The 21,549-nt window shown below is 35.7% G+C and overlaps 1 protein-coding gene across 1 annotated transcript in view; it reads left to right on the forward strand.

Moving 5' to 3' along the window:
* ARHGAP21 (Rho GTPase activating protein 21) overlaps positions 1-21,549 on the forward strand; it is a 131,025-nt gene that overhangs the window by 66,872 nt on the left and 42,604 nt on the right. Inside the window, 3 exon segments of the mRNA XM_073885627.1 lie at positions 16,593-16,685; positions 18,204-18,282; positions 20,766-20,820. Coding sequence (XP_073741728.1) covers positions 16,593-16,685; positions 18,204-18,282; positions 20,766-20,820 — 227 coding nt within the window.

Here is a 21,549-nt window from a genome sequence, read left to right on the forward strand (position 1 = left end):
CTGTGTCTCACGTCTGTATAGCTTCCAAACTAAGAACAGTTCTATATTTTTAAACAGTTGTTTAAAAAAAGAATATGTGGCAGAGACTGTATGTGTTCTGCAAAGCCTAAAATATTTACTGTTTTTCTCTTGACACACACAGTTTGCCAACCTCTGCTCTATTCCATTGGTCACTTTCTTTGCGGCAAGATTGTGATCTTAATTACTCTAATTATTATATAATAAATGTTGCTCTTTGGTAGAGTAAGTCTTTCAGTTTTTCCTGATTGGATTGGCTATTTTTGTCTGTTTGCAATACCATAAACCTTTTTAGAATCAGTTTTTCAGTTTCTACACCTACAAAAAAATTCTGCTGGAATTTTAATTGGTTTTATATTAGTTACCGTATTTGATTATTTGAAAACATGTGAAATAATTGAATCTTCTAATCCATGAATGTTGTCTATCTCTCCCATGAGTAAGTGTTGAATTTTTCTGCATCTTTTGGCATAAACCTTTTATTTTTTTCCTTTAATCTCTTAATATAGTGAATTATATTGATTTATTTTTCCAACTGTTAAGCACTGCATTACTGGACCAAACCAAGCTTCTTCATAATATATGAAACTTTTCACATATTGCCAGGTTTGGTTTCTGTTGTAAATTGCATCTCTGTTTAGGGATTGCCTTTACCTAAAGGTAGGCCTTAGTCTCTTTAATGTTTGGCTTAACAGTTCGAGTTCTCTGAGAAACAGATGCCAAAACAGGAACAGATGGCAAGACAGCATTAGACATGCCAGAGATTTATTGGGAGAAATGCCTGTGTGAAGGATGAAAAAGAAGGGAGCAGGGAGATGCAGGGGAAGACTTCAGACCACACTGCAGGTCTGACATATGTGAAAGAAGAGAGGGAAGGGAGGATTTGGTAGGAAAGATGCCAGACTGCAGCACAATGTAAGGAGGTCTCTGCGAGGCCACTGAGGAGCTCCCAAGCAAACACTGCCCTTGAACAGAATCCTGCTTTGGGCCGGAGTGGGGAAGTGTGGCCTCTGTGCGAACATGGTGGTGGATCTAAAGGTTGGGCAGCTGGGGCTGTCATTCAGCTGTGCTCCCCACAGCACGTTCTCTCGAAGGAAATCTGCACAGCACACCTGCATGCTTGACATGCTTGCGCTTTCTCTTTTTCACCCCTACTCACACAATGTAGTCCTTTGGAGGCCCCATCTGTAGTGTTTTCCAGACCCTCTTCCTTGGCTGGCCTCAGATACCCATTTTTGTCCTCCTGGCCCTTTGAGACTGATGGAAGTTCTGTGCAGCTCCTTAGTCTCTCAGCCAGTACCTTGGAAGCAGAAAGAACCTCAAGGTGAAAAGCAGTGCAAAACATTGAGCTCACCTCACTGGACTTCCTTCTCTTTGGGATCTTGTCCCTTTGAGTCCTCATGCCTTGGAGGCTTTCTGTGCCTTCACATAAATGTTACCTGTACTTAGTCCAGCTTTTCTGGTTGTTGCTTATGAGTGGAAAAGCTGATTCTGAAACAAGGTAGTTCACCATCGTTAGATTTGGAAATTTTTGTCTGTTTACGTTTAATATAATTAATAACATTTATTGTTTAATCTGCTTTATTTTGAAGTTTCTGTTTTATTTTGAATTTCTTATATTTCTTTTCTCTTTTAAGATTAAATAATATATTGCAATTCTTTAATGGTTATCCTAGAAATTATAATATGCAAGTTTATCAAAGTCTGGTGCTAATTCATATTTTATTCTCCTCTGAAACAATATAAGGACCTTAGGACATGTTAGCTCTATTTATCTTCCCCCTACTTGCAAGTTACTTTTATGTTATGTTGCAGTCTCTTGGGGTTTTTGCTTGTTTTTTGTTTTTTCCTGAAAAATCTTTGTTTTGCTCTCATTTTTGGAAGAGATTGTTGTTGGCTACAGAATTCTATGTTGATATTCTCTTCCAACATATTGAAGTTGAAATATCCTGCTCTCTTTTGGCTTATGTTCTTGCTAGTATGAATTCATATTTTGGTTTATTGGTTTTTTGAAGGCAAACTTTATATCTGCTGTTAAGATTTTCTCCATATCTTTGGTGTTTGGCCATTTTGTAATAATGTGTCTTGGTGAGAATTTTATTTTTCTTGCTTGCAGTTCATTGAGCTTCTTGTGTCTGTTGATGGGTGTCTAGCATCAATTTTAGAAAATTTACAGCTAGTATTTCCTCACATATTATCTGTCTTTCAATGCTCCCTTCAATTCTTCTGGGATTCAATTAAACAAATGTTAGGTGTTATTATTCTGTCCCCCATGTCTTCTAAATTCTCTATTTTTTCCTCTTGTTTTTTCAGTTCTTCCTTAGCTGCATTTAGATGATTTCTTCCAATATATATCTAATAATTTTCTTCTTAGCGGTTTGGGTTTTAAATTTTGATTGTCAGAAATTCTTTAGGGTAATGCACCAAATTATACACGATTGCTTCTTATAGTTTTCTCTTTATCATGTTTAAGCTTTTTTTTTTTTTCTTCCTCTTCTTCTTCTTCAAATATAGTATGCGGAGTTGTTCTATAATATGCGTCTGGTAATTCCACTATCAGGAACCTTTGTGGGTCTGTTTCTTTTTTTTTTTTCCCCTGCTGGTTCTAGGTCAGAGTGAGTTTTTTGTTTTGTTTTGTTTTGGGTTTGTTTGTTTGTTGTTGTTTGTATATTGGACTATTTTGCCTTTGTTGACCTTCAGAAATTATTACGGGGAATTTTTTGAGATCTAGGATGAAAAAGTTGTTTTCAAATAGATTGGTGTTTGTTTCTATACAGAACCAGGCAATTATATGTTTAGCCTACAAGTCTATGTGAAGTTTGGTCCATAGTCACTTATTAGAGATTGGTTTCCTTCCCTTTTCCTCCCTTACCTTTCTTAGCACCCAGGTAGCCTTCGGGTTGGTGGGAGCATTATTTCTAGTTATCCTTATTCTTAATGTGGGAGAATCTCCTAATAGATTCATAACTAGATAGGACTTGGGTTTTTCTTCTGCTTGCTGGGTGGAGAAACCCTTAAAATGGAAGGAGCTCATGTTCAGTAGCCTGGACATAGATTATGTTATTGATATTAATAGTATTTTGGGATCAGTTTTCTAGCAGCTAGGCTTACATGTATATGCACTGTGGTCCAGATATAAATTATGCATTTCCCTGTAAATAGTTCAATTTGTTAGTACATTGATACTTCATTAGAAGTTTGCTGCCCAGGTATTTGTCTTATTAAAATACCTTTATATCCTGTCATCATAGATAAAATAAAATTACCAAGTTATTTGCAGTTTACTGTTATGGGCAATGTTTCCTAATATAAATATGTGTAAGCTTATATACATACACATATACACACACACATACATACACACACGTATATACACATGCACACCCATATACACACACAGAGATAATAAGTGATTCTACATTTTGCTATTAACAACTTAACTTCAATATATTTATTTTATTCCTCTCCATTTGATAGGTGGGAAAATGGGAAATGAGGGCTCCTGGATCATCTTCTGATAAAATAGGGCACGGCCAAAACACTGGGGAACCCCAGAAATAAAGGACAATGATGGCAAGGATATATGTAAATTTTAAAACAATGCTGTGTAGTTTTTGAAAAGATTGAAAGAACTTGAAACTTTGGCTTGCCAAAGAGATTCTGAGGGCAAGAAAGTGATAGTTCCTCTCACAATGTTGGGCAGCGTACCTTGTACAAGATGGAATAAGTAGATTGTTTGATGCTTCATGGTTAATTTCTCTCATTCTCTTCCGGCAAATCCCTACTCATATTTTGGAGACAGTTAATTTGAGTGATTGTTCCTGCTACGTGATAAACAAGCAGAGACTTTCTGCCTCCTGCTCTACCTGATCCTAGGAGATGATGATAGCAGCGCAGATCTGATATGGGAAAATGCAGAAATGAGAGGCGCGGTTATATCCCTTACCAAAAACTCATCATCAGAGTATGCAAACTGAAGTTTTCCCCCATACGTAGACTGTTCATTGCGTTTATGAAAACAGTGTTTTTATGTATTACTTTAAGAACAAAGATCATTAAGGAAAGAAATTGTCTTCAATTGTTGAATTTTCAGTGCCTAGTAAGTACCTGGGAGGAGCTCAAATGTTGTTGAACCAATGCTTTGAATAAAGGGAGGCACCACCACCTTAACTTGGCCCTGTTCCAAAATGACTGTTCCCAAAGCTGCACAACTCAGCACGTTCATGTCTGTGCCTCTGCTGTTGAGGAAGAAAATTGTCTCCTACCTGCCTGCCTTCCTTCCTTTCACCTTCCTCCCTTTTAACATAAAGCGTTAGAGAGCTTATTTCACCTAGCTGCTAAGTGTGTAAGATGGAGCAGTAGCAACAAAAATATAGTCATCCTGGACTTCAGTAGGAATTTGGGAAACCTCTTTGTGAAGTACACTGGTCAGGTGGTCAAGTTAGATGAGAGTTAAAAAAAAAAAAATCTAACTTCACTTTTAAAGTTCCAGGAAACCATTTTCACAGTTATCTAAAGTGAAAGGAATTTGATTGGATTAAGTAGGCACTGTCAGAAATCCAATTTTTTGGAGTTGGTTTTAAGACTTTGAAAGGCATGAAGTTACTTCGGCAGTCAAGAAAATAAATGCAATTTTAAGAGTTTCTGGAAGCGTTCTAAAACCTTTAAGAAATAGGAAATTGAGGGTCTCAGGGAGCTAATTAAGGATAGGGCTATAAAGGTGAAAAAGTCAAGGAAAGTACATGATTGGAGTAGTCATGTTCTAGGCTGTCCTCTGGAAAAACTTCTCCATAGAAAATGTTACAGAGGTGACCCTGTAATTAGGTGTTTTTGAGCTCTTTTCCCAGCTGCTGCATGACTTAAGACCTTGATCACAGACACCATCTGACTGGATAGTCCCATTTTTTGTTTTCCCCTGATTGTTCTCCAGCTTGTCTACATTCAAAGTATGTGATTCATAGATGCAGTTACTAAGTTAATTGTGATAGTTATGGTCCCTGCTTTCGAAGTTTAACATAATTTTCCAGAATAGGAATATTTGTATAGGAATGCTACGTACATTAAATCTAGAAATAGGTTTCCTGTTAATTCATTCACTTAGCAAATATTTGTTGAGTCACTGCCACAAGCAAGTCCACTAATCTCATTGCTGGGAAGGGAGCAGGAGGGCCTTTAACCTGGCTTTCTTCAGGTAGTTGTTCAAGTGTCACCTGTTAGAGAGGACTTGCCTGACGTGTCATGAGAATAGTCCTACAGCCCTGCTTTTCACTCTTACCCCCCCTTCCCACTCTGCTTATTATTCTCCCTAACGCTTATCACCACCTCTCATACTACTTATTTCTTCTTGAACATCATCTGCCTCAATTGGAATGTAGAACAGCAACTTTATTTTATTATTTTGGCTTAAAGCTCAGAACAGTTCCTGGCATGTATACATTTAACGGACGGATATGTAAGGTGAAGGCCCGGCTTCAGGAAGCCCCCACCCCGATGGAGGATGAAAGTGTCAAATAATCACATATGTTCAGCAGCAGAGGCGAGTACATTGGTGGTGGGCCACAGCACCGAGAATCATCACCTAAGCACCAGGGAAGGGGGTCTCAGGTGGGATGTCCTTGGTGCTTTTGACAGACGACTCAGATTTCATCAGAAGGAAGGAAAACCAGTGTTCTAGAATAGAATTCAGAGATATCTGGAAGTTATATTTGCCCAGAGTTGCTGGTCGGACTCAGGGGTGGATTTTATGTCACCAACTCAGGATGATTTGTGAAGTTATGCTTAGCTTCTCTGGCAGGAATGAGTAGATAGATGGAGAGGCCATTAACTGCGGGGTTCTGGAGGGGAAACATACCCACCTCCTTCCTCTGGGGAAAACAGGATTAGTTTGGGATAAGTTGCATTTCTGATGCCTGTAGAATGTTCAATACCTAGTTAAAAATTTGGATGTGGATCCCATAGGGAAAAGGGGTTGAAAATAGATTTGGAAGTCATTATGAGATATGCTATAATTAAGTCCTAGACATAAATGAAACCATGCCCAGCGAGCATGAAAACATAGAATAAAGATAGGACCCTAGGGAAGATAACATCTAAGAAGGTCAGAGAAAGAAGAATCAGAAAGGAAGTCTGAGAATAAGTTTTGGAAGGTCTGAGGACAACCAGGGGGAGTTGATGACCTGCTAAGTAAGAAGTGATCATTTCTAAGGGGGGAGTGGATAACTTATCATTTGTCATAGAAATTCCATTTGGATGGGGACTAAAAAGCATACTGTTAGACCCAATTTGACAAGTAGCAAATTGGTTAAGTTACTGAGAAGAGTTTCAGTACAGTGAGCAGAGAGGGGCTACGGAATCCAAGTCTCGGTGGTTGGAACATATATTAGAGGAGGGAAACTGAACGAGGATGAGAATGGGGCGGGGAGGGGATACTTGTCAGTGTCTGAGAAACCCTGAATTTAGAAGTAAAGAAAGGAGAGTATAGACTGTTCTTCAAGAAGTATGAAAAGGAAGGAAAGGAGAGTAAGTGATGATAGCTGCATGGAAGGACAGGGAGAAGTTTTGCTGTTCTTTTAAGTTCAGGAAGCTTCTGTCTGTCTCTCAGAACATGCATGCCTGTCCAGTGGGGAGGAGAGCAGAGATTGACTGAAGTTTTACACATGAGAGGAAACCGTAAGAGACACAGGGTCCTGAAGAAGGCCGGTAACTAAATCCTTACTTGAGGTAGAACAAAAGGAAGCAAGGATGGGCAAAGATAAAAAAAAATGAGGATACAGCAGTGGAGGTACAGTGCCATCAGAGACAAGGCCGTCCCAAGAGTGTGAGGAGGTCAAGGTGGAATTAGCGAGGTCAGGAAGATCATTCAAAGTTTGAAACAGCTGCTTTGAGGGAATGGGGATTAAAACATAAGCAAGAGACTTTAGTGAGCAGTATTAAGAACTTAGCTGAACTTGGAAACTATAAATCAGTGGGTTAGGTGTTGTGCAGTTTTTATTCAACTAAAATAACAGGACAAGAAGAGGAACAGAATGGGCATATGGACAGAATTCTCCATAGTCGGGAGATTGGCAAATTGAATGCTTTAAAAGGTCGAGGGAGGAAGGAGGTTGAGGTTGCTGGTGGATCTTGTTGAAATATTGAGTGATGGGTAATCTTAGTAAGAAAGAAAGTGATTTCTGGAGGGAGCCTGATAGGCTTGAAGAATAGGGAGGGCTAAAGGAGGTGGAAGGTCTTGATGAAAGTGAGGGGCGAGTTGAATTAGTTAAGGGGTCCAACAGTGGTAAGGTCAGAGATGGAAAGATAGTTGCTTGTGGTCAGAACACTGTAACAAATTTTCCTGGGTTTGTGGAGAAGTTAAAATCTAGCACAACAGGAATGGCAGGGCTGTGAATCCACACGTGAGACATACTTTGTGAAATTCCTGAAACTTTAGAGAGAGAGAAAAAAATGATGCTGCATAAACTTCAAATACTCCAGAAGGCAGATCCCAGGACTGTTTTGTTCATTGCAGGATAAGCGGCACTGGGCACATTTACGAGCTCAGTAAATACTTGTTGAATGAATAAGACTCTTGCAGAGTCTTTCTGGCCCAAGGAGGTTATCATGCCAGAAAATTTTGATTCATGTCTGACACCTAGTGGTATTTTCCTCAAACTACTATTAAGCGGCCCCATTTCCCTTCTACTATTTGAGGGAGACTCTAAACGTCAGTTACAGTACAATAGCTTTGTCCTAAAACAAATCTCCAACTTGGTTTTGGGCAGTTTTACCATTGACATGTTCCAGGGCTGTCATTTGAATAGGTCGGCAGTAAATACTTATTGATTACCTACTGTGTGCCAGGCACTGTTTTGTATGCTGGAGTTTTTACGTAGTGTACGTTCTCCTGCACGTGTGACCTCACTGAATTTGAACACGTAGGCAGAGCATTCCATTGGGAATGGTTAACTTGATGGGAAACATAATTTAGGGTTCTGTTGTGATTTCACATTTGAAACCTTTCTAAATTTATTTCATAGCTTTTGGTGCTGTCATTTCTACGTCGTGACATATTGCTTTTCATTAATGTTAAGTAGGCATTTAGGAAGATGAAAGTAGAAGGCAAGATTGCGTTGGTTGTCAGTTTATACTTATCCACACTGGAGAATACCACATACTTTGGAGAACTATGAGAAGGTTTTGTTATCTTTCCTTAAGAAAGAGTAAAGTTCCTATTTGTTGGTGATGCATAATGAAGTATTTAAAGTATTTATCCGTGTCCCTGCCCTCTCCCTGTCTCTCAAATAAATAAATAAATCTTAAAAAAAAAAGTGGGGGAGGTGCTTGGGTGACGCAGTCAGTTAAGCATCAGACTCTTGGTTTCAGCTCAGATTTGATCTCAGGGTCGTGAGATCAAGTCCCATGTCAGGCTCTATACCCAGCATGGAGTCTTCTTGAGTTTCTCTCTCCCTCTTCCTCTGCCCCTTGCCCCCTTCACACTCTCTCTCTCAAATAAATAGAGAAATCTTAAAGCATTTATGAATGAACCGACATGATATGTGGGATTTGCTTTAAAACACTTTGGGGAAAAAAGTAAGTAGGAGTAAAACAAGATTGACAAAATTTTTGTAATTATTTAAGTTATGTTCATGGGGACTTATTCTGTTTTGTCTATTTTTTGTGTACACTGGACATTTTCCATAATAAGAAGTAGGCAAAAATAATTAGCTGGGTGTGGGTTGAAGGAAAGCTTATCATGATTAAGTTAGAATATGGTCTGCTTTTTAAGATTTAACATTTTTTAAATTTTATTTTGTTCCTTCTGATATTACTTGAAGATCAGGTTGAGTAGAGAATATGTGTTTGCTTATAATAGATAGAATTTGACTGAGATCCAATAGGCGACATTCTACAATGTCCAGAGGCTATTGGAATTTTGGGTTTGAAGCTAATAATTTTTGGAGCTATAGGTTAGAGGCTTGGGAGATGTAATTTTAAAGTATTGGCCGTCACACTGGAAATGAGAGCATCTTTAGTAGGAATTTGGGAATACCTAGATTTAATAAACTGGCATATATTTTTTTTTAATTAGTGCTTCTGCCATAATCAAAGGAAATGGAGTACTCAATAATCTGCCATACCAGTCTTCTTAAATTGGATGCTGCTTCACAATGATACATCTCTGTTAGGCTCTTAGGATAATTTTGTATGCCATCAGCAAACCATACCCCCAAAATAAAGATTAGAAGTCTGTTTCCAACAATTAAAAACAGTTATGAAATATTTCAGGCAAACAAAATATTGGGGAAAATGTATCTTCCAAATGCTTGCCACCTGTCTTTATCATGTTAATATTTTACATCTTTCCCCCCAATACTAATCCCTCCCACCTCCCACCCCGCCCTGAGACATAAATGATTATAAGTACGGTTAGGGCCGTTTTATACCACTCCTTCCCTCTTCTCCTTTCCCAAAGGTAATCGCCAGCCTGAGTTTGGTGTTTATTTCTCCCCATTTATTTTCTGCCTTAAAAGAGTCACAATTCCTAACTTTTGCTCAGTAAATTCTTCTCCATGCCCTAATTTTTTTTTCCTGTGGCAATCCATTACCCATCAAAAAGAAGTTGAGGTCATTTTTCATTATTTAGATTTAACTTTGATGTCTATTTCAGTCTGCATTGTGGTTTCACTTATTTTTGGTCTGAAAACTAAACATCAATTTCAATAAGCTATTTAATTGATTTTTCTTGAAATAATTAATGCTTGGAGCTTTAATGCTCCATTATGTGATGTGTCTCTTTAGTTTTCCACCTTTGTGGAGAGTATCCTTCTTCCAAGGCTTATATAACTTTCCTATGAAGCACAGTTTAATTTCAGTGGCTTTCTCTTATATAGATTTTTTTTTTACAACAAAGATATCAATTAAAAGAATACTTTTAAAAATTAACTGCCATTATAAAAGAGAAGATTGGTTCCGCTTAAGAAAATTGTTTAGTAGCATCTTCAAGAACTCAGAAAAATTTAAAAAGCTTAATCTCAGTGACAGCCATAATTTTCTGTTGCTTTGTTTTTGTTTAAAACATGGGATGGTATTTATTTGTATAAAGTATATATTTTTTTCACTCTGTTAAGAAATATTTTCCTCTTGTCCCCAGAACTATAGGATTCTCTGACTTATACCTGTCTATTTCTCCGTGGATATTCATTACAGGGTCCTCTTTATAAGTGGCATACTTCAAAATTATCCCCTCCCCCCCTTTTTTTAAGATTTCATTTATTTGAGAGAGGGAGAGAGCGCACAAGCACAAGTTTGGGGGAGGGGCAAAGGGAGAGGGAGAAGCAGACTCCATGCCAAGGCGCGGGGCTGGATCCTAGGACCCTGGGATCATGATCCAAGCCAAGGGCAGACGCTTAACTGACTGAGCCACCCAGGTGCCCCAAAATTGTCACTTCTTAATCCATTTGCTCGAGTCTGCTTTTATTCTAAGTTTAGATTTTGAAATAATTTAAATGTTGCAAGTGATTTTGGCTTTAGCATTCTCTATAGAAGAGGGTCATGCAGATTTAAATAATCTTTCTTAACTGACAAAGCCCACAGGCCCTCTGGGTTTGACACTGTTTCTTACTTTTGTCTACCTTCTTTTCTTTAGAGTTCTTTAGTCTTGGTTTATATTCCTCAATTTCCTCATATTATGACAGTTATATTTGTAGAGATACTCTTTCAACCAGTATTTAATTAAGCATTTGCAGAGTGACAAGCACCCTGGCCTCATTTATCCCTGATCCATACGTAAACCTTCTAAAAGTTTGTTATCAGACGAGCACAGTAATAACGTTTATTAAATACCTACTTGTATTAGACATTATATAAGCATTTTAATGGATTATCTCTTTTAATCCTCACAACAACCTTGCCAGGTGGGAATACACTACCATCATCCTCATTGTTCAGAGGAGTTAACTGGAACACAAGTGAATCATTTGTTTAAAATCACTTGGAGGTAAGGTTGCCAGATAAAATACAGGATGCCCAATTAAATTGAATTTCTGAGAGACAACTAATTTTTGCAACATTTGATAACCCTCCTTGGAAAATAAATGGCAGAGCTAGGATTTTAAACCATGTAATCTGTTTAAAAGGCCCAAGTTGTTAGCATTATCCTGGATATGGAGAATAGAAGTCACATCGACCTGGATATTCATCCAGTATTTGGATGGCAACTACTGCCTACACGTTATTTATTTGTTTATTTATCTTTTACGCATTATTTTTCTCCCAACTGATTATATTTGCTAGAATGTAAAAGTATGTGCTTTTTTTTCTGATTTCAAAGTAATATTCAACTTCCAGTAAATTCATATATGCTGTCTCTGTCCTCTTGTTTAAGTCTTTACGAATTGTATGTTAAGTAGCATAAAATGGAACGTGTTCTGTACCTGGTCATTTTAGCTGTTGTCATTTAGCCATTTAGATTATTCAGATTGTTGTCTTTACTTCCTTTTCTCAATATAGAAAGATTTATCTGTGTGTGCTAAAAAAGACATATTTTCCTTTTTTTTTGACAGGGTCAAGGAAATGACACTTGAATAAGGTGTTAACAGTTCTTTGAAGCACGTCCTATGTGTTCTCAAAAAAAATGAGAAATTATAGAACATGGATGTAGAATTAAAAGAGGCTTTTTACTAAGAATTGCCAGGGAAGCTATCTGGCCCTGCCAGATGATAATACAGGAAAGTAAGGAATTGTTTTTCCCTGTTAATTACCACAGTTCAGGATCAGACTTTTAGTTTTGAATATCCAGAAATTACTGACTTAAAAAATTAAAGACACAGGAAATGGAATAACACGCATTTTAAATTTGATATTTTTGATTTCCAATTCCAGTAGAATATATTAAAAAGACACTTTGCAAAATTATCCTTTCTTTAAAAGTTTTTGAAAAATTTTTAATTGAAGTATAGCTAACAGAATATTATATTAGTTCCAGGTGTACAATATAGTGATTTGACATTTACATACATTACGAAATGCTTGCCATGATAAGTGTGGTCACCATCTGTCACCACACAAAGTTATTACAATATTATTGACTGTATTCTCTATGCTGTATTTTTCAGCCCCATGACTTACTTATTTTATAACCAGAAGTTTCTGCCTCTTAATTCTCTTCACCTATTTCACCCATCCCCCAACCTCCCTCCCCTGTGGCAACAGCCAGTTTATCTCTGAATTTACGTTTTCTGTTTGTTATTTAGATTCCACATATGAATGAAACCATGTGGTATTTGTCTTTCTCTGACTTTTAAAGAGAAGACGCTCTTTTTTAAAAATTTTTTATTTAAATTCAATTTATTTCACATACAGTGTATTAGTAGTTTCAGAGGTAGAATTTAGTGATTCATCAGTTGCATATAGCACCCAGTGCTCATTACATCATGTGCCCTCCTTAATGCCCGTCACCCAGTTACCCCATCTCCCCACCGACCTCCCCTCCAACAACCCACCTCCCCTCCAACAACCCTGTTTGTTTTCTATGGGTAAGAGTCTCTTATGGTTTGTCTCCCTCTCTGTTTCCATCTTATTTTATTTTTCCTTCCCTTCCCCTGTGTTCATCTGTTCTGTTTCTTAAATTCCACATATGAGTGAATCATATATTTGTCTCTCTCTGACTGACTTATTTTTCTCTTAGCATAATACCCTCTAGTTCTGTCCACATCGTTGCGAATGGCAAAATATCATTCTTTTGATGGTTGAGTAATATCCCATTGTGTACATACACTACATCTTCTTTATCCATTCACCTGTCAGTGGACATCTGAGCTCTTTCCATATTTTAGCTCTTATGGACATTGCTGCTATAAACCTTGGAGTGCATGTGCCCTTTGGAATCACTATGTTTGTATCTTTTGGATAATACCCAGTAGTGCAGTTGCTGGGTCGTATGGTAGCTCTATTTTCAACTGCTTTCCAGAGTGGCTGCACCAGTTTGCATTCCAACCAGTAGTGTAAGAGGGTTCTCCTTAAGAGAAGACACTCCTTAAAATTAATGAACCGAGTGTTTAACTCAAGACTTAGGGTCAAGGAATATGAAAATTAGAAAGTATATTTTTTGGTGAAACCTGCCTATAATTAAGGGATATCAATTTTCTGTTGTCCAGAAGGAATTGGATAATATCTAGGCAGGAATAGCAAGTCAGATTTGAGAGAAAATTCAGAAAGGAAAGTGACAACAAGAATCAAAAGTATAATTCTCAGCAGATATGATAATTCTTGCTGTAAGATTGGCCCCTATTTTAATCTGTTCCACCTTCATATGTTTTCAGGCATAGTGTATTGAAAGATTTGTAAATGGCAGATTGTCTCTGATTTTATCATGGCAATCACTGCAGAATTAATATTTCTTTTATAGAAATTAAAATTATTTTGGACTATGTCTATTATGTATAAGTGAAATTTTCTATCAGAATTTTCAGAATTTACTGCATTGCCACCCGGCCAACTTTTAACTTTTTTATAGAATTCATTAATGTCATTTACATTTAATATTTTTAAATATAAGTATGCTATAATCACCTTTCGGACATAGTACACTAGAAGACATTAATGAGGAAAGTGTTTCTTCTCTTTTATTATATAAATCTATTATTATATAAATTCATGAAAGCAATGACTTGATTCAGTGAAACTTATTAAACCTTCAAATCTCTAGCTTAGAAAAAATAGACGATTTTCTTTAAGTGCCAACTCTTGTAAATGGTGAGTTGGCTACAGAGAGACCTAGCCTGATTACCAAAAGTAATTGCATTTTAAGCGACTAATATTGAAAAGAAAGCCTTTTTCTATTCAGAGTAATTATAAGTGACTGTCTACTTATATTTAATAAAGCTTGACAAATGAATAAGTAGTTAAATTATTTTTGAAGTTACTGGGAACACCATGTTTGGATTCAGACTTGGGTTCAAATCCCTACTCCATCTCTTCATAAGTTACTTAGTCTGTTTCCTCCTACTTACAATGTTAATCTTAGGATCCTAAAGCCCATCTTGAAGGCTTGTTATGAGAATTAAACTAAATAACAAATTTATTCATTCATTGAATATTTATTGAATGCCTGTTGTGTACTAGGCATCATTCTAGGTACTCTGGATATCAGAGAACATGACAAAAATCCCTGCTCTTCATTTTAGTGGGAGGGACAAACAACCAAAATGCAAGCAAATAAAAATGCAATTTTAAGTAGTGAGTGACACATCCTATGAAGAAAAATAAAGCCTGGCACATACAAGAAGTTTCTCCCAACTTTTCATTATAATTTTCGAGGTAGGGCAAAGTCCTTGTCCATCTTGGTTCAACAATTAACATGTTGCTGTATTTGCTTTATCTTTCTATCCACATGTGTGTGTATCCTGCGATGTGGGTATCTAGGTTTATTTATTTCCCTCAAACCATTTGAAACTTAAGTTGTGGATATAATTACAATTATAGAAATACTATAATATAATACAGTAATATAATCATAACAATTAGTCTCTAATTACTTTAACAAACATCTCTTAAGAATTAGGACATTCTTGTTTATAGTAGGGATTTAACTAACATCAGTTCTCTTTTTTCCTCCAAAGCTTCATGGAGAAAGCAGTCATGGCTATCTGTCATAACTAATCTGAAATGACAAAAGGATTTATAGTATTTTCATGTCATCCGAGTATAGAAGGCTCTGTAAAGTTTCTTTGGGAAGATATCTGATGCATATTTATAGTTTTTTAAACTGGATAATAGATACTTTGCAAGTGTGTTTTTATTACCTTTCAAGTTTTTAATTCTTAAAGACATAAAATATGTCACTACTTTTCATTTAAGCACTATGAAGAGTGGAAATGTATATTTACTGAGGAATTACAACTGGAATAACCAGTCATGTGCTATGCTGAGTACTTTCACATGTTATCTCATTTAGTCTTCATGGAAACTCTTCAAGAATGTAAAAATATAGAATAATTATCTCTTAATAGAGAAGAAAAAGTAATAGGGTAAAAATGTTTACTTAATTGCAACTGGACTATCAAGTGGCAAAGTGAGGATTTGGATCCATATCTACTGGCTTCTAAAAACAAGCAATTTAGGGCACCTGGGTGGCTCAGTCAGTTAAGTGTCCTACTCTTGATCTCAGCTGAGGTCTTGATCTCAGGGTTATGAGTTCAAGCCCTGTGTTGGGCTCCACGTTGGGTGTGGAGCCTATTAAAAAACAACAACAACAACAACAACAACAGCACACACAACAAAAACTTAAAAGCAAGCAATTTTCACTATATCTTGTTGCATTATAAGTGATCGAGTTAGCCATTCACTGCTTTAGAGGACTTGAGTTAGCCATTCACTACTTTAGAGGACTTCTTTCAGAGTAAATAGTTAAGTATGTAAAAGGAGCTACTGATGTATATTTCTTTAAGAAATTTCTTTTGAGCCACCTTTGTGATATACCGTGTTTCTGCCCAACATTGCAATTTAATGAGTATTATTATATTATTCCCTACATATATCTGCTATATTTTCTCAGTCATGTTCTTTAAGAGTTAGGGCTGTGTCTCCTACTTCAGTGGTTCCCAAACATGAGTGTACATCACAGTCACCACCAGTTTCTGATTCAGTAGAGCTTGAATGGAGTCCCTGAATTAGCATTTCTAACACATTCCCTAGTTATATCAATGCTGCTGGTCTGGGGACTACACTTTGAAAACCACTGTCTACCTCTTTGCCCTTCCTCCCACCACAGTCCTCATCTTGGTGCTTATCACTTAGCTTAAATGCCCTCTCATCTGGGAATCCTTCCTTGACTTCTGTTTTATTGAAACTGTTGTTCTCAAATGTCAGTGTGTATAACAACCATCTGGGAGACTTGTTGACAAAGCAGATTTCTTATTGAACTCTGAAACACTGATTTTTAGTAAGCGCATTTAGTGTTAATGCAGATGATCCACGGATAGCAGTTTGTGAAATATTGGCTTACAGAGTTGATACGTGCTCGTCATTGCCATGACTGTATGTCGTATTTGCCCATGATTCTTTTTTATACCATAGTGCCATTTTTTTGTGTGTATGTCTCTCTCCCACTAGAGTCCCCAAAGGAAAAGGACTATGTCTTAGTCATAATTATAACTTAGGGCTTAGCACAATGCAGTGTTAAAAAGCAATAGAGTGAATACTGTCTGTGTAATCTAGCTACGTGACCTTGAAAGATTTAATCTCCCCTAGCCTCAGTTTCCCCTTTTATGCAATAGTGGTAGTAAGTAACCCGTATGTGCTATGGAATTAGCTCTCAGGGTTTGTATAGTCTTTAGTGTAGTAATTTACATACAGAATGTTCCCACCAAATGGAGACCGTTACTGTTGTGGTGCTGGTTGTGTTACAGAAGAAACAAACTAATGTTTGAATTAATGAAAACTCCTAAATTATGATTTTACCATCCAAATTCAGGATATGTGTTTAGCACTTCATTAAAAATCTTGTGCTTAATTGTCTAAAATATCATTTTCTATTTTGGTATTTTAATGAAATAGTGTGAAGTAAAATCATGCCTTGGGCTTTTTCTCTCCCGTAGGAAAACAAAGAAATCGCTTGGAACCAATGGATACCATATTTGTTAAACAGGTTAAAGAAGGAGGACCTGCTTTTGAAGCTGGATTATGCACAGGTGCTGATATTCTTCTTTAAACAATACCTTTAAATTTCTTTCTTACTTCATTTCTTCCTTCTTCTGTATTTCATTTTCCTTATTTTTCTTTATCTCCTTCTGTATGTTTTTTTCCTATGTCTTCACATCAGTTTTTACTATTTTTGAGACCTAGTTAGCTTTATGTTTCTTGATACCCAAATGGTTTGGACAGAAATAACTTAATATAAATTATAAATTAGGAGCACTTTGGTTACCACGTAGATAGTGGACTCTTGGAGGCCCTTTTAAAAGCACCTATTTTACATGCATTTAATTTTGACAAGGATTACAAAATAGCAAAATGATGAAGATATTTATTGACATAATTGAAATAATCTTGGATCTCTAAGTTCTCGAAGTGCCTTATCTGCCAGAGATGAATTAATTTGCACTGTGAAGGGTAACTTAAGTCTCTAACAACGCAAGGCAAGCCCTCCTGCATCTGTAGGTATCTCTGGGTGTGGTCTGGTAGCTATTCTAAAATATTTTGTGATATGTGATTTTAATAAAACCTAAGTAGAGATTTAGTTTAGTTTAATGCACACACTAAAATAGTTACTCTTTTGGTTTTGAACATGAAATAATTGGGAATTAGTGAAAAAGTATGTTTTACTGCCTTTTGAATAAAATGTAGTGTTTTCAGCGATAAATATTGAAAGCAGCGGATGTCATTGCTAAGATTTACTAGGATGCGCTATTTATTATCTCTTTTGTTGTGGTTAACGTAAGCCTAATTGAATCTCATTAACATATACATAATATGTATATTGGTGTCCATATTCCATTACCTAGCTCGTATCACTTTTCATATTCTAAGCCTCACAAGGGCAGGAAGATGTGGGGATGCTGTGATAAGTACACCGAAAATACTTTTTATTTTTCTATTTTCCAGTTTTTCCTTATCTTTTTTCTCTCAGTCTTTTCCTTTCTGCTCCTGAGTTCTTATTGGTAATCCAAATGCCCTTTTCTTTATTAAAATGAAGAACAAGTTAATATGCATAAAGTCCGAACCATGTGCATACCCATATTTCAGTTCTGTAATATAGCACTAATGAATAAACTAAATAGGTTGGGAAATCAGCCAGACTAATGGTAGAAGACACCAAGGTAATAAAAACAATCAACTATTTAAGCCTGTTGAATGATGCTTTCCTATCAGAAATGACAGGGTAGACAGAGGAATAACCAGGAGTTCTGCAACTCAGAAAACAAATGGTAGGGGCATAAATAGTATAGAATAGTATAGCCCTGGTCACTTGGTGACTATACCTTTTGGAGTTTCTAAATTCATTATTGTCCAGGGCTCCTAAGACATAGCTATATTTCATCAGAAGCTGTATATATTAGAATTTAGATTCTTATTTGTGAAAGATACATTAAAAAACAGCAAGCAAGAATATATAAAAAAATAAATACATTACTCAAGAAATATTTCAAAAGTAGTCAGAAATAACCTTTTAAGGAATTCCTCATGTGTTTTTTCACTCTTCTTTGAAGGTGATCGAATTATAAAAGTCAATGGAGAAAGTGTTATTGGAAAGACCTATTCCCAAGTAATTGCTTTAATTCAGAACAGGTAAGATTCTCAAAATATGATTAGATTTGGCCAAAGATGGGTATTTATAAATCAGTGGAGCAAGTAGATTCAATATAGTACTGTCTATATTCTGTAATGGGATGGGGAGCTGTGGAACTTTCCCTTCAAGGGGGTAATAATTTGAGAATTGCCAAGGATACTACCTGATTATAGCTTACTTGGTACTTTGCTTCAGCAAATCTATCAGATTTGTGATCAAAGTCCTTTAGAATCTGAAAGCAACATATTTTAGATTTACTATAAGTTCCTCACTTTAGTTTGAAATGACAATGAAATTTATAATTTGTTTATAATAACAATAAAATAAATGCATATATAATTTATTTTAAAACCTCTTACTCAGATATCTTTAAATACCTTATTGAATAATACTCTTGGCTCAAATTTATTCATTTGTTTTAACAAAGACAGCAAGAAATTCTCTTTGAATTCATCTGTCTGCCTACGTTCTACAGAGCGATAGCATTTTGAGTTCTCAAGGCAAATAAATATGAACAGAGTAACTGTGAGACCTTAAAGATAACTTAGTCCTACTTTCTTTCTGTCTACCACACACCTAGAAAATTTTTCTTAATTATAAATAAAGAAATTGAAAGCCAAAGTGGTTACCATATTGAAGTCCTGTCAAGAGCAGGCCATGACTGGAGTCCCATTGTCCGGATCATCCCTTTGTAATTAAATTGAAGTTCATTATTTTCTGAAGACTTTTATCAAGTTCCTGTAACTATGTCTAAAGCAGTTCATGCTATAATCTAAGTTGTTTACACTAATGCCCTAATGCATTGTCATTTTTACAATTAGATGATGTGATTGTGATTTATTGCTGAGTATTCTTCTTACTGTTTTATTATATAATGAAATTCTTAGAGAAAGCAAATCTTAAATCTTGCCTCTAATGTTGGATTCTAGGTGTTCCTGACAGTGATCCCTATTTGATCTTAAGTATTGGAGAGAACAGGGGACTGGTGAAGAATTCAAAGCCACTCCAGAGGCAGTGGGGAGATAACCTAAATTTTTATTCCCTTAAAATAATTTAGATCATCATAGATACACCGATATGTTTTTTCAACCTGTAATTTAAGGATTTTTTTTAGTGTATTTGTTAATATCTCTTCTTGAAAAATAGTATTTTCCCAAGTAACCATCACTTAATCTTTGTTTTCCTCAAAATCCACATTAATTTTTTGTTACTGGTGCAGTTTATCTCTTGGAGTAATAACACTTTAGAATGACAATCTTGATTTTTCAGCTGATAAAGCAATTTGAAAAATAGAGAAATACTGTTTTTTCATCATCTTATTTTCTTTTAAAAAATTGTGTTCCTTTTGTCTGCAGTTGGTAGCAAATGGATAATGCAGCACAAAGCCATTGAGATTCTGCAGTGTATTAATGTAAAAATGTATCCTTGCAGAAGAATTTATCTAAACATCAGTATGTATTTTCTACCAACTCTAAATATTGAAATACAAGTACCTACATCTTTTATTAATAAAATTTATTTGAACCTGTGGTTCTTACGGTTTACTATTCTGAGCATTTATGAACCTGATGATAAGGTTCAAATCTAACAAAAAGTGACACCAGTAAAATTATTAGGTTTTGTTTTCTTTTTTTGTTGTTTGTTTCTTAATCTCTTGATTGTATTGGGGGAAGAAAAAATCTGATATTGTTAGGTTAGATACTGAATCACTTGATGGGGATAGTCCACTATCCTTGCCTTTTCTAAATGTAACTCCAGATCACAAGACTCAGCATAATTTATCCCTTTGTACTTTTTTAAACTTAGAGAAACTTCTCTATCATTTTTAACAGGACATTTATAGTACCAAAATAAAGTGAGACTTTGAGCTATTTCTGTAAGGGCTCTAAAATTAAGTCAGAGAAGAAAGCAAATAGTTGAGATGCTCTCTAGTGTGCAAAAATGAGTCATTTTGATAGTTGTGCTGGTGAACTCCGATTTCCTTCACTTCTGAGGCCAAGAGGGAATATTTCAAAATTTAGATGTTTAATATTACTTAAAATGTTAAATTTGAGTGTTCTTCGGTTATTTTCATGTGAATGTATTTTTAACTTGATACATAGTGCAAATATGTGGTAAAAATTTATAATTTTTTCTGTGACCTGAATTAAAATAATAAATATATACTGAAGAGTTTGTTCCAGGAGTATAATACAAGTAATACACTTCATGTTCCTAAATTAGAAATATGTTATAAAGAAGATTTGCCTGCTTATGAATAGCTCAAACATATGTCAGGATGCCTTCTTTCATTCATAATTAGCTTTATATATAAAAGTGACTTCTTTTTATTTTAATGATTTGGGCTTGAAAAGTAGAGATTAAAAAAAAACAAATTAAACTCATAAACAAATGTAAAAAATACTTCTGAGCTAACTATATTTCTTTTGTCTTTTTGATAGACTTTCACCTCCACTAAAATGATTTTTATATTCAATTTCAGTGATACAACATTGGAACTTAGTGTTATGCCAAAAGATGAAGACATTCTCCAAGTGGTAAGTTTTATTTACTCAAATATGCATTGTTCTCTAGTCTCGAATGTTAATAAAGATTCTTTAAAGATGGAGGGGGACTTTCTAGGGGAAAAAAGACCCCGCTGGTTCATTTAGCAGAATCTGGGATTCTTGACATTTTACCAAAAGACAAGTAAACAAACAAAAAAACTATTTGTCAGTTTTTACAATTAAGTGACATAAGAGTATTTTATGGATTTGACAGTGAACTTCTGTTGTTGCCATTTGGAATGAGATTCCTAAAGAGTTTGCCCCGATGTTGCATCCTAGGTAAATCATAGATCATATGATCTATGATCTATTATAAAACGCAAAGAGAATGTGGGAATTCAAAAACCATATGCAGAAATTCTTCACTCTAACAGACTCTAGGGTTAAAATGTTCTGTAAGGGCCTTAAGTATTTATGTTGGTCTGTTACGCATAGTATGTGCTTTTAAAGACATATACTGTGAGGTTGAATATTCATTGTAAAGAAAAAGTAAACATGATCATTTGTACAGCCATTGTAAAAATTATTTACCCAAGTGGAAGCTTCTTGTAGTTTGTATGTGTTTAGTCTGGGCAATGGCAGGACGGTGTGTCCGTGGACTTTTCTTTTCCTGAGTGATGTGTGCACCAGACTGTTCTAGAGGTGCTCAGCTCATCCTTGAGAGGTGACATGGAGAATTTAATTTGGTTTAAAGTTTGACTCATGTAAGGATAAGTATAT

The sequence above is a fragment of the Callorhinus ursinus genome, unplaced genomic scaffold (genome assembly GCF_003265705.2).
Source record: "Callorhinus ursinus isolate GAN/ISIS: 27379988/994484 unplaced genomic scaffold, GSC_fseal_2.0 scaffold63, whole genome shotgun sequence".
Taxonomy (NCBI): Eukaryota; Metazoa; Chordata; class Mammalia; order Carnivora; family Otariidae; genus Callorhinus; species Callorhinus ursinus.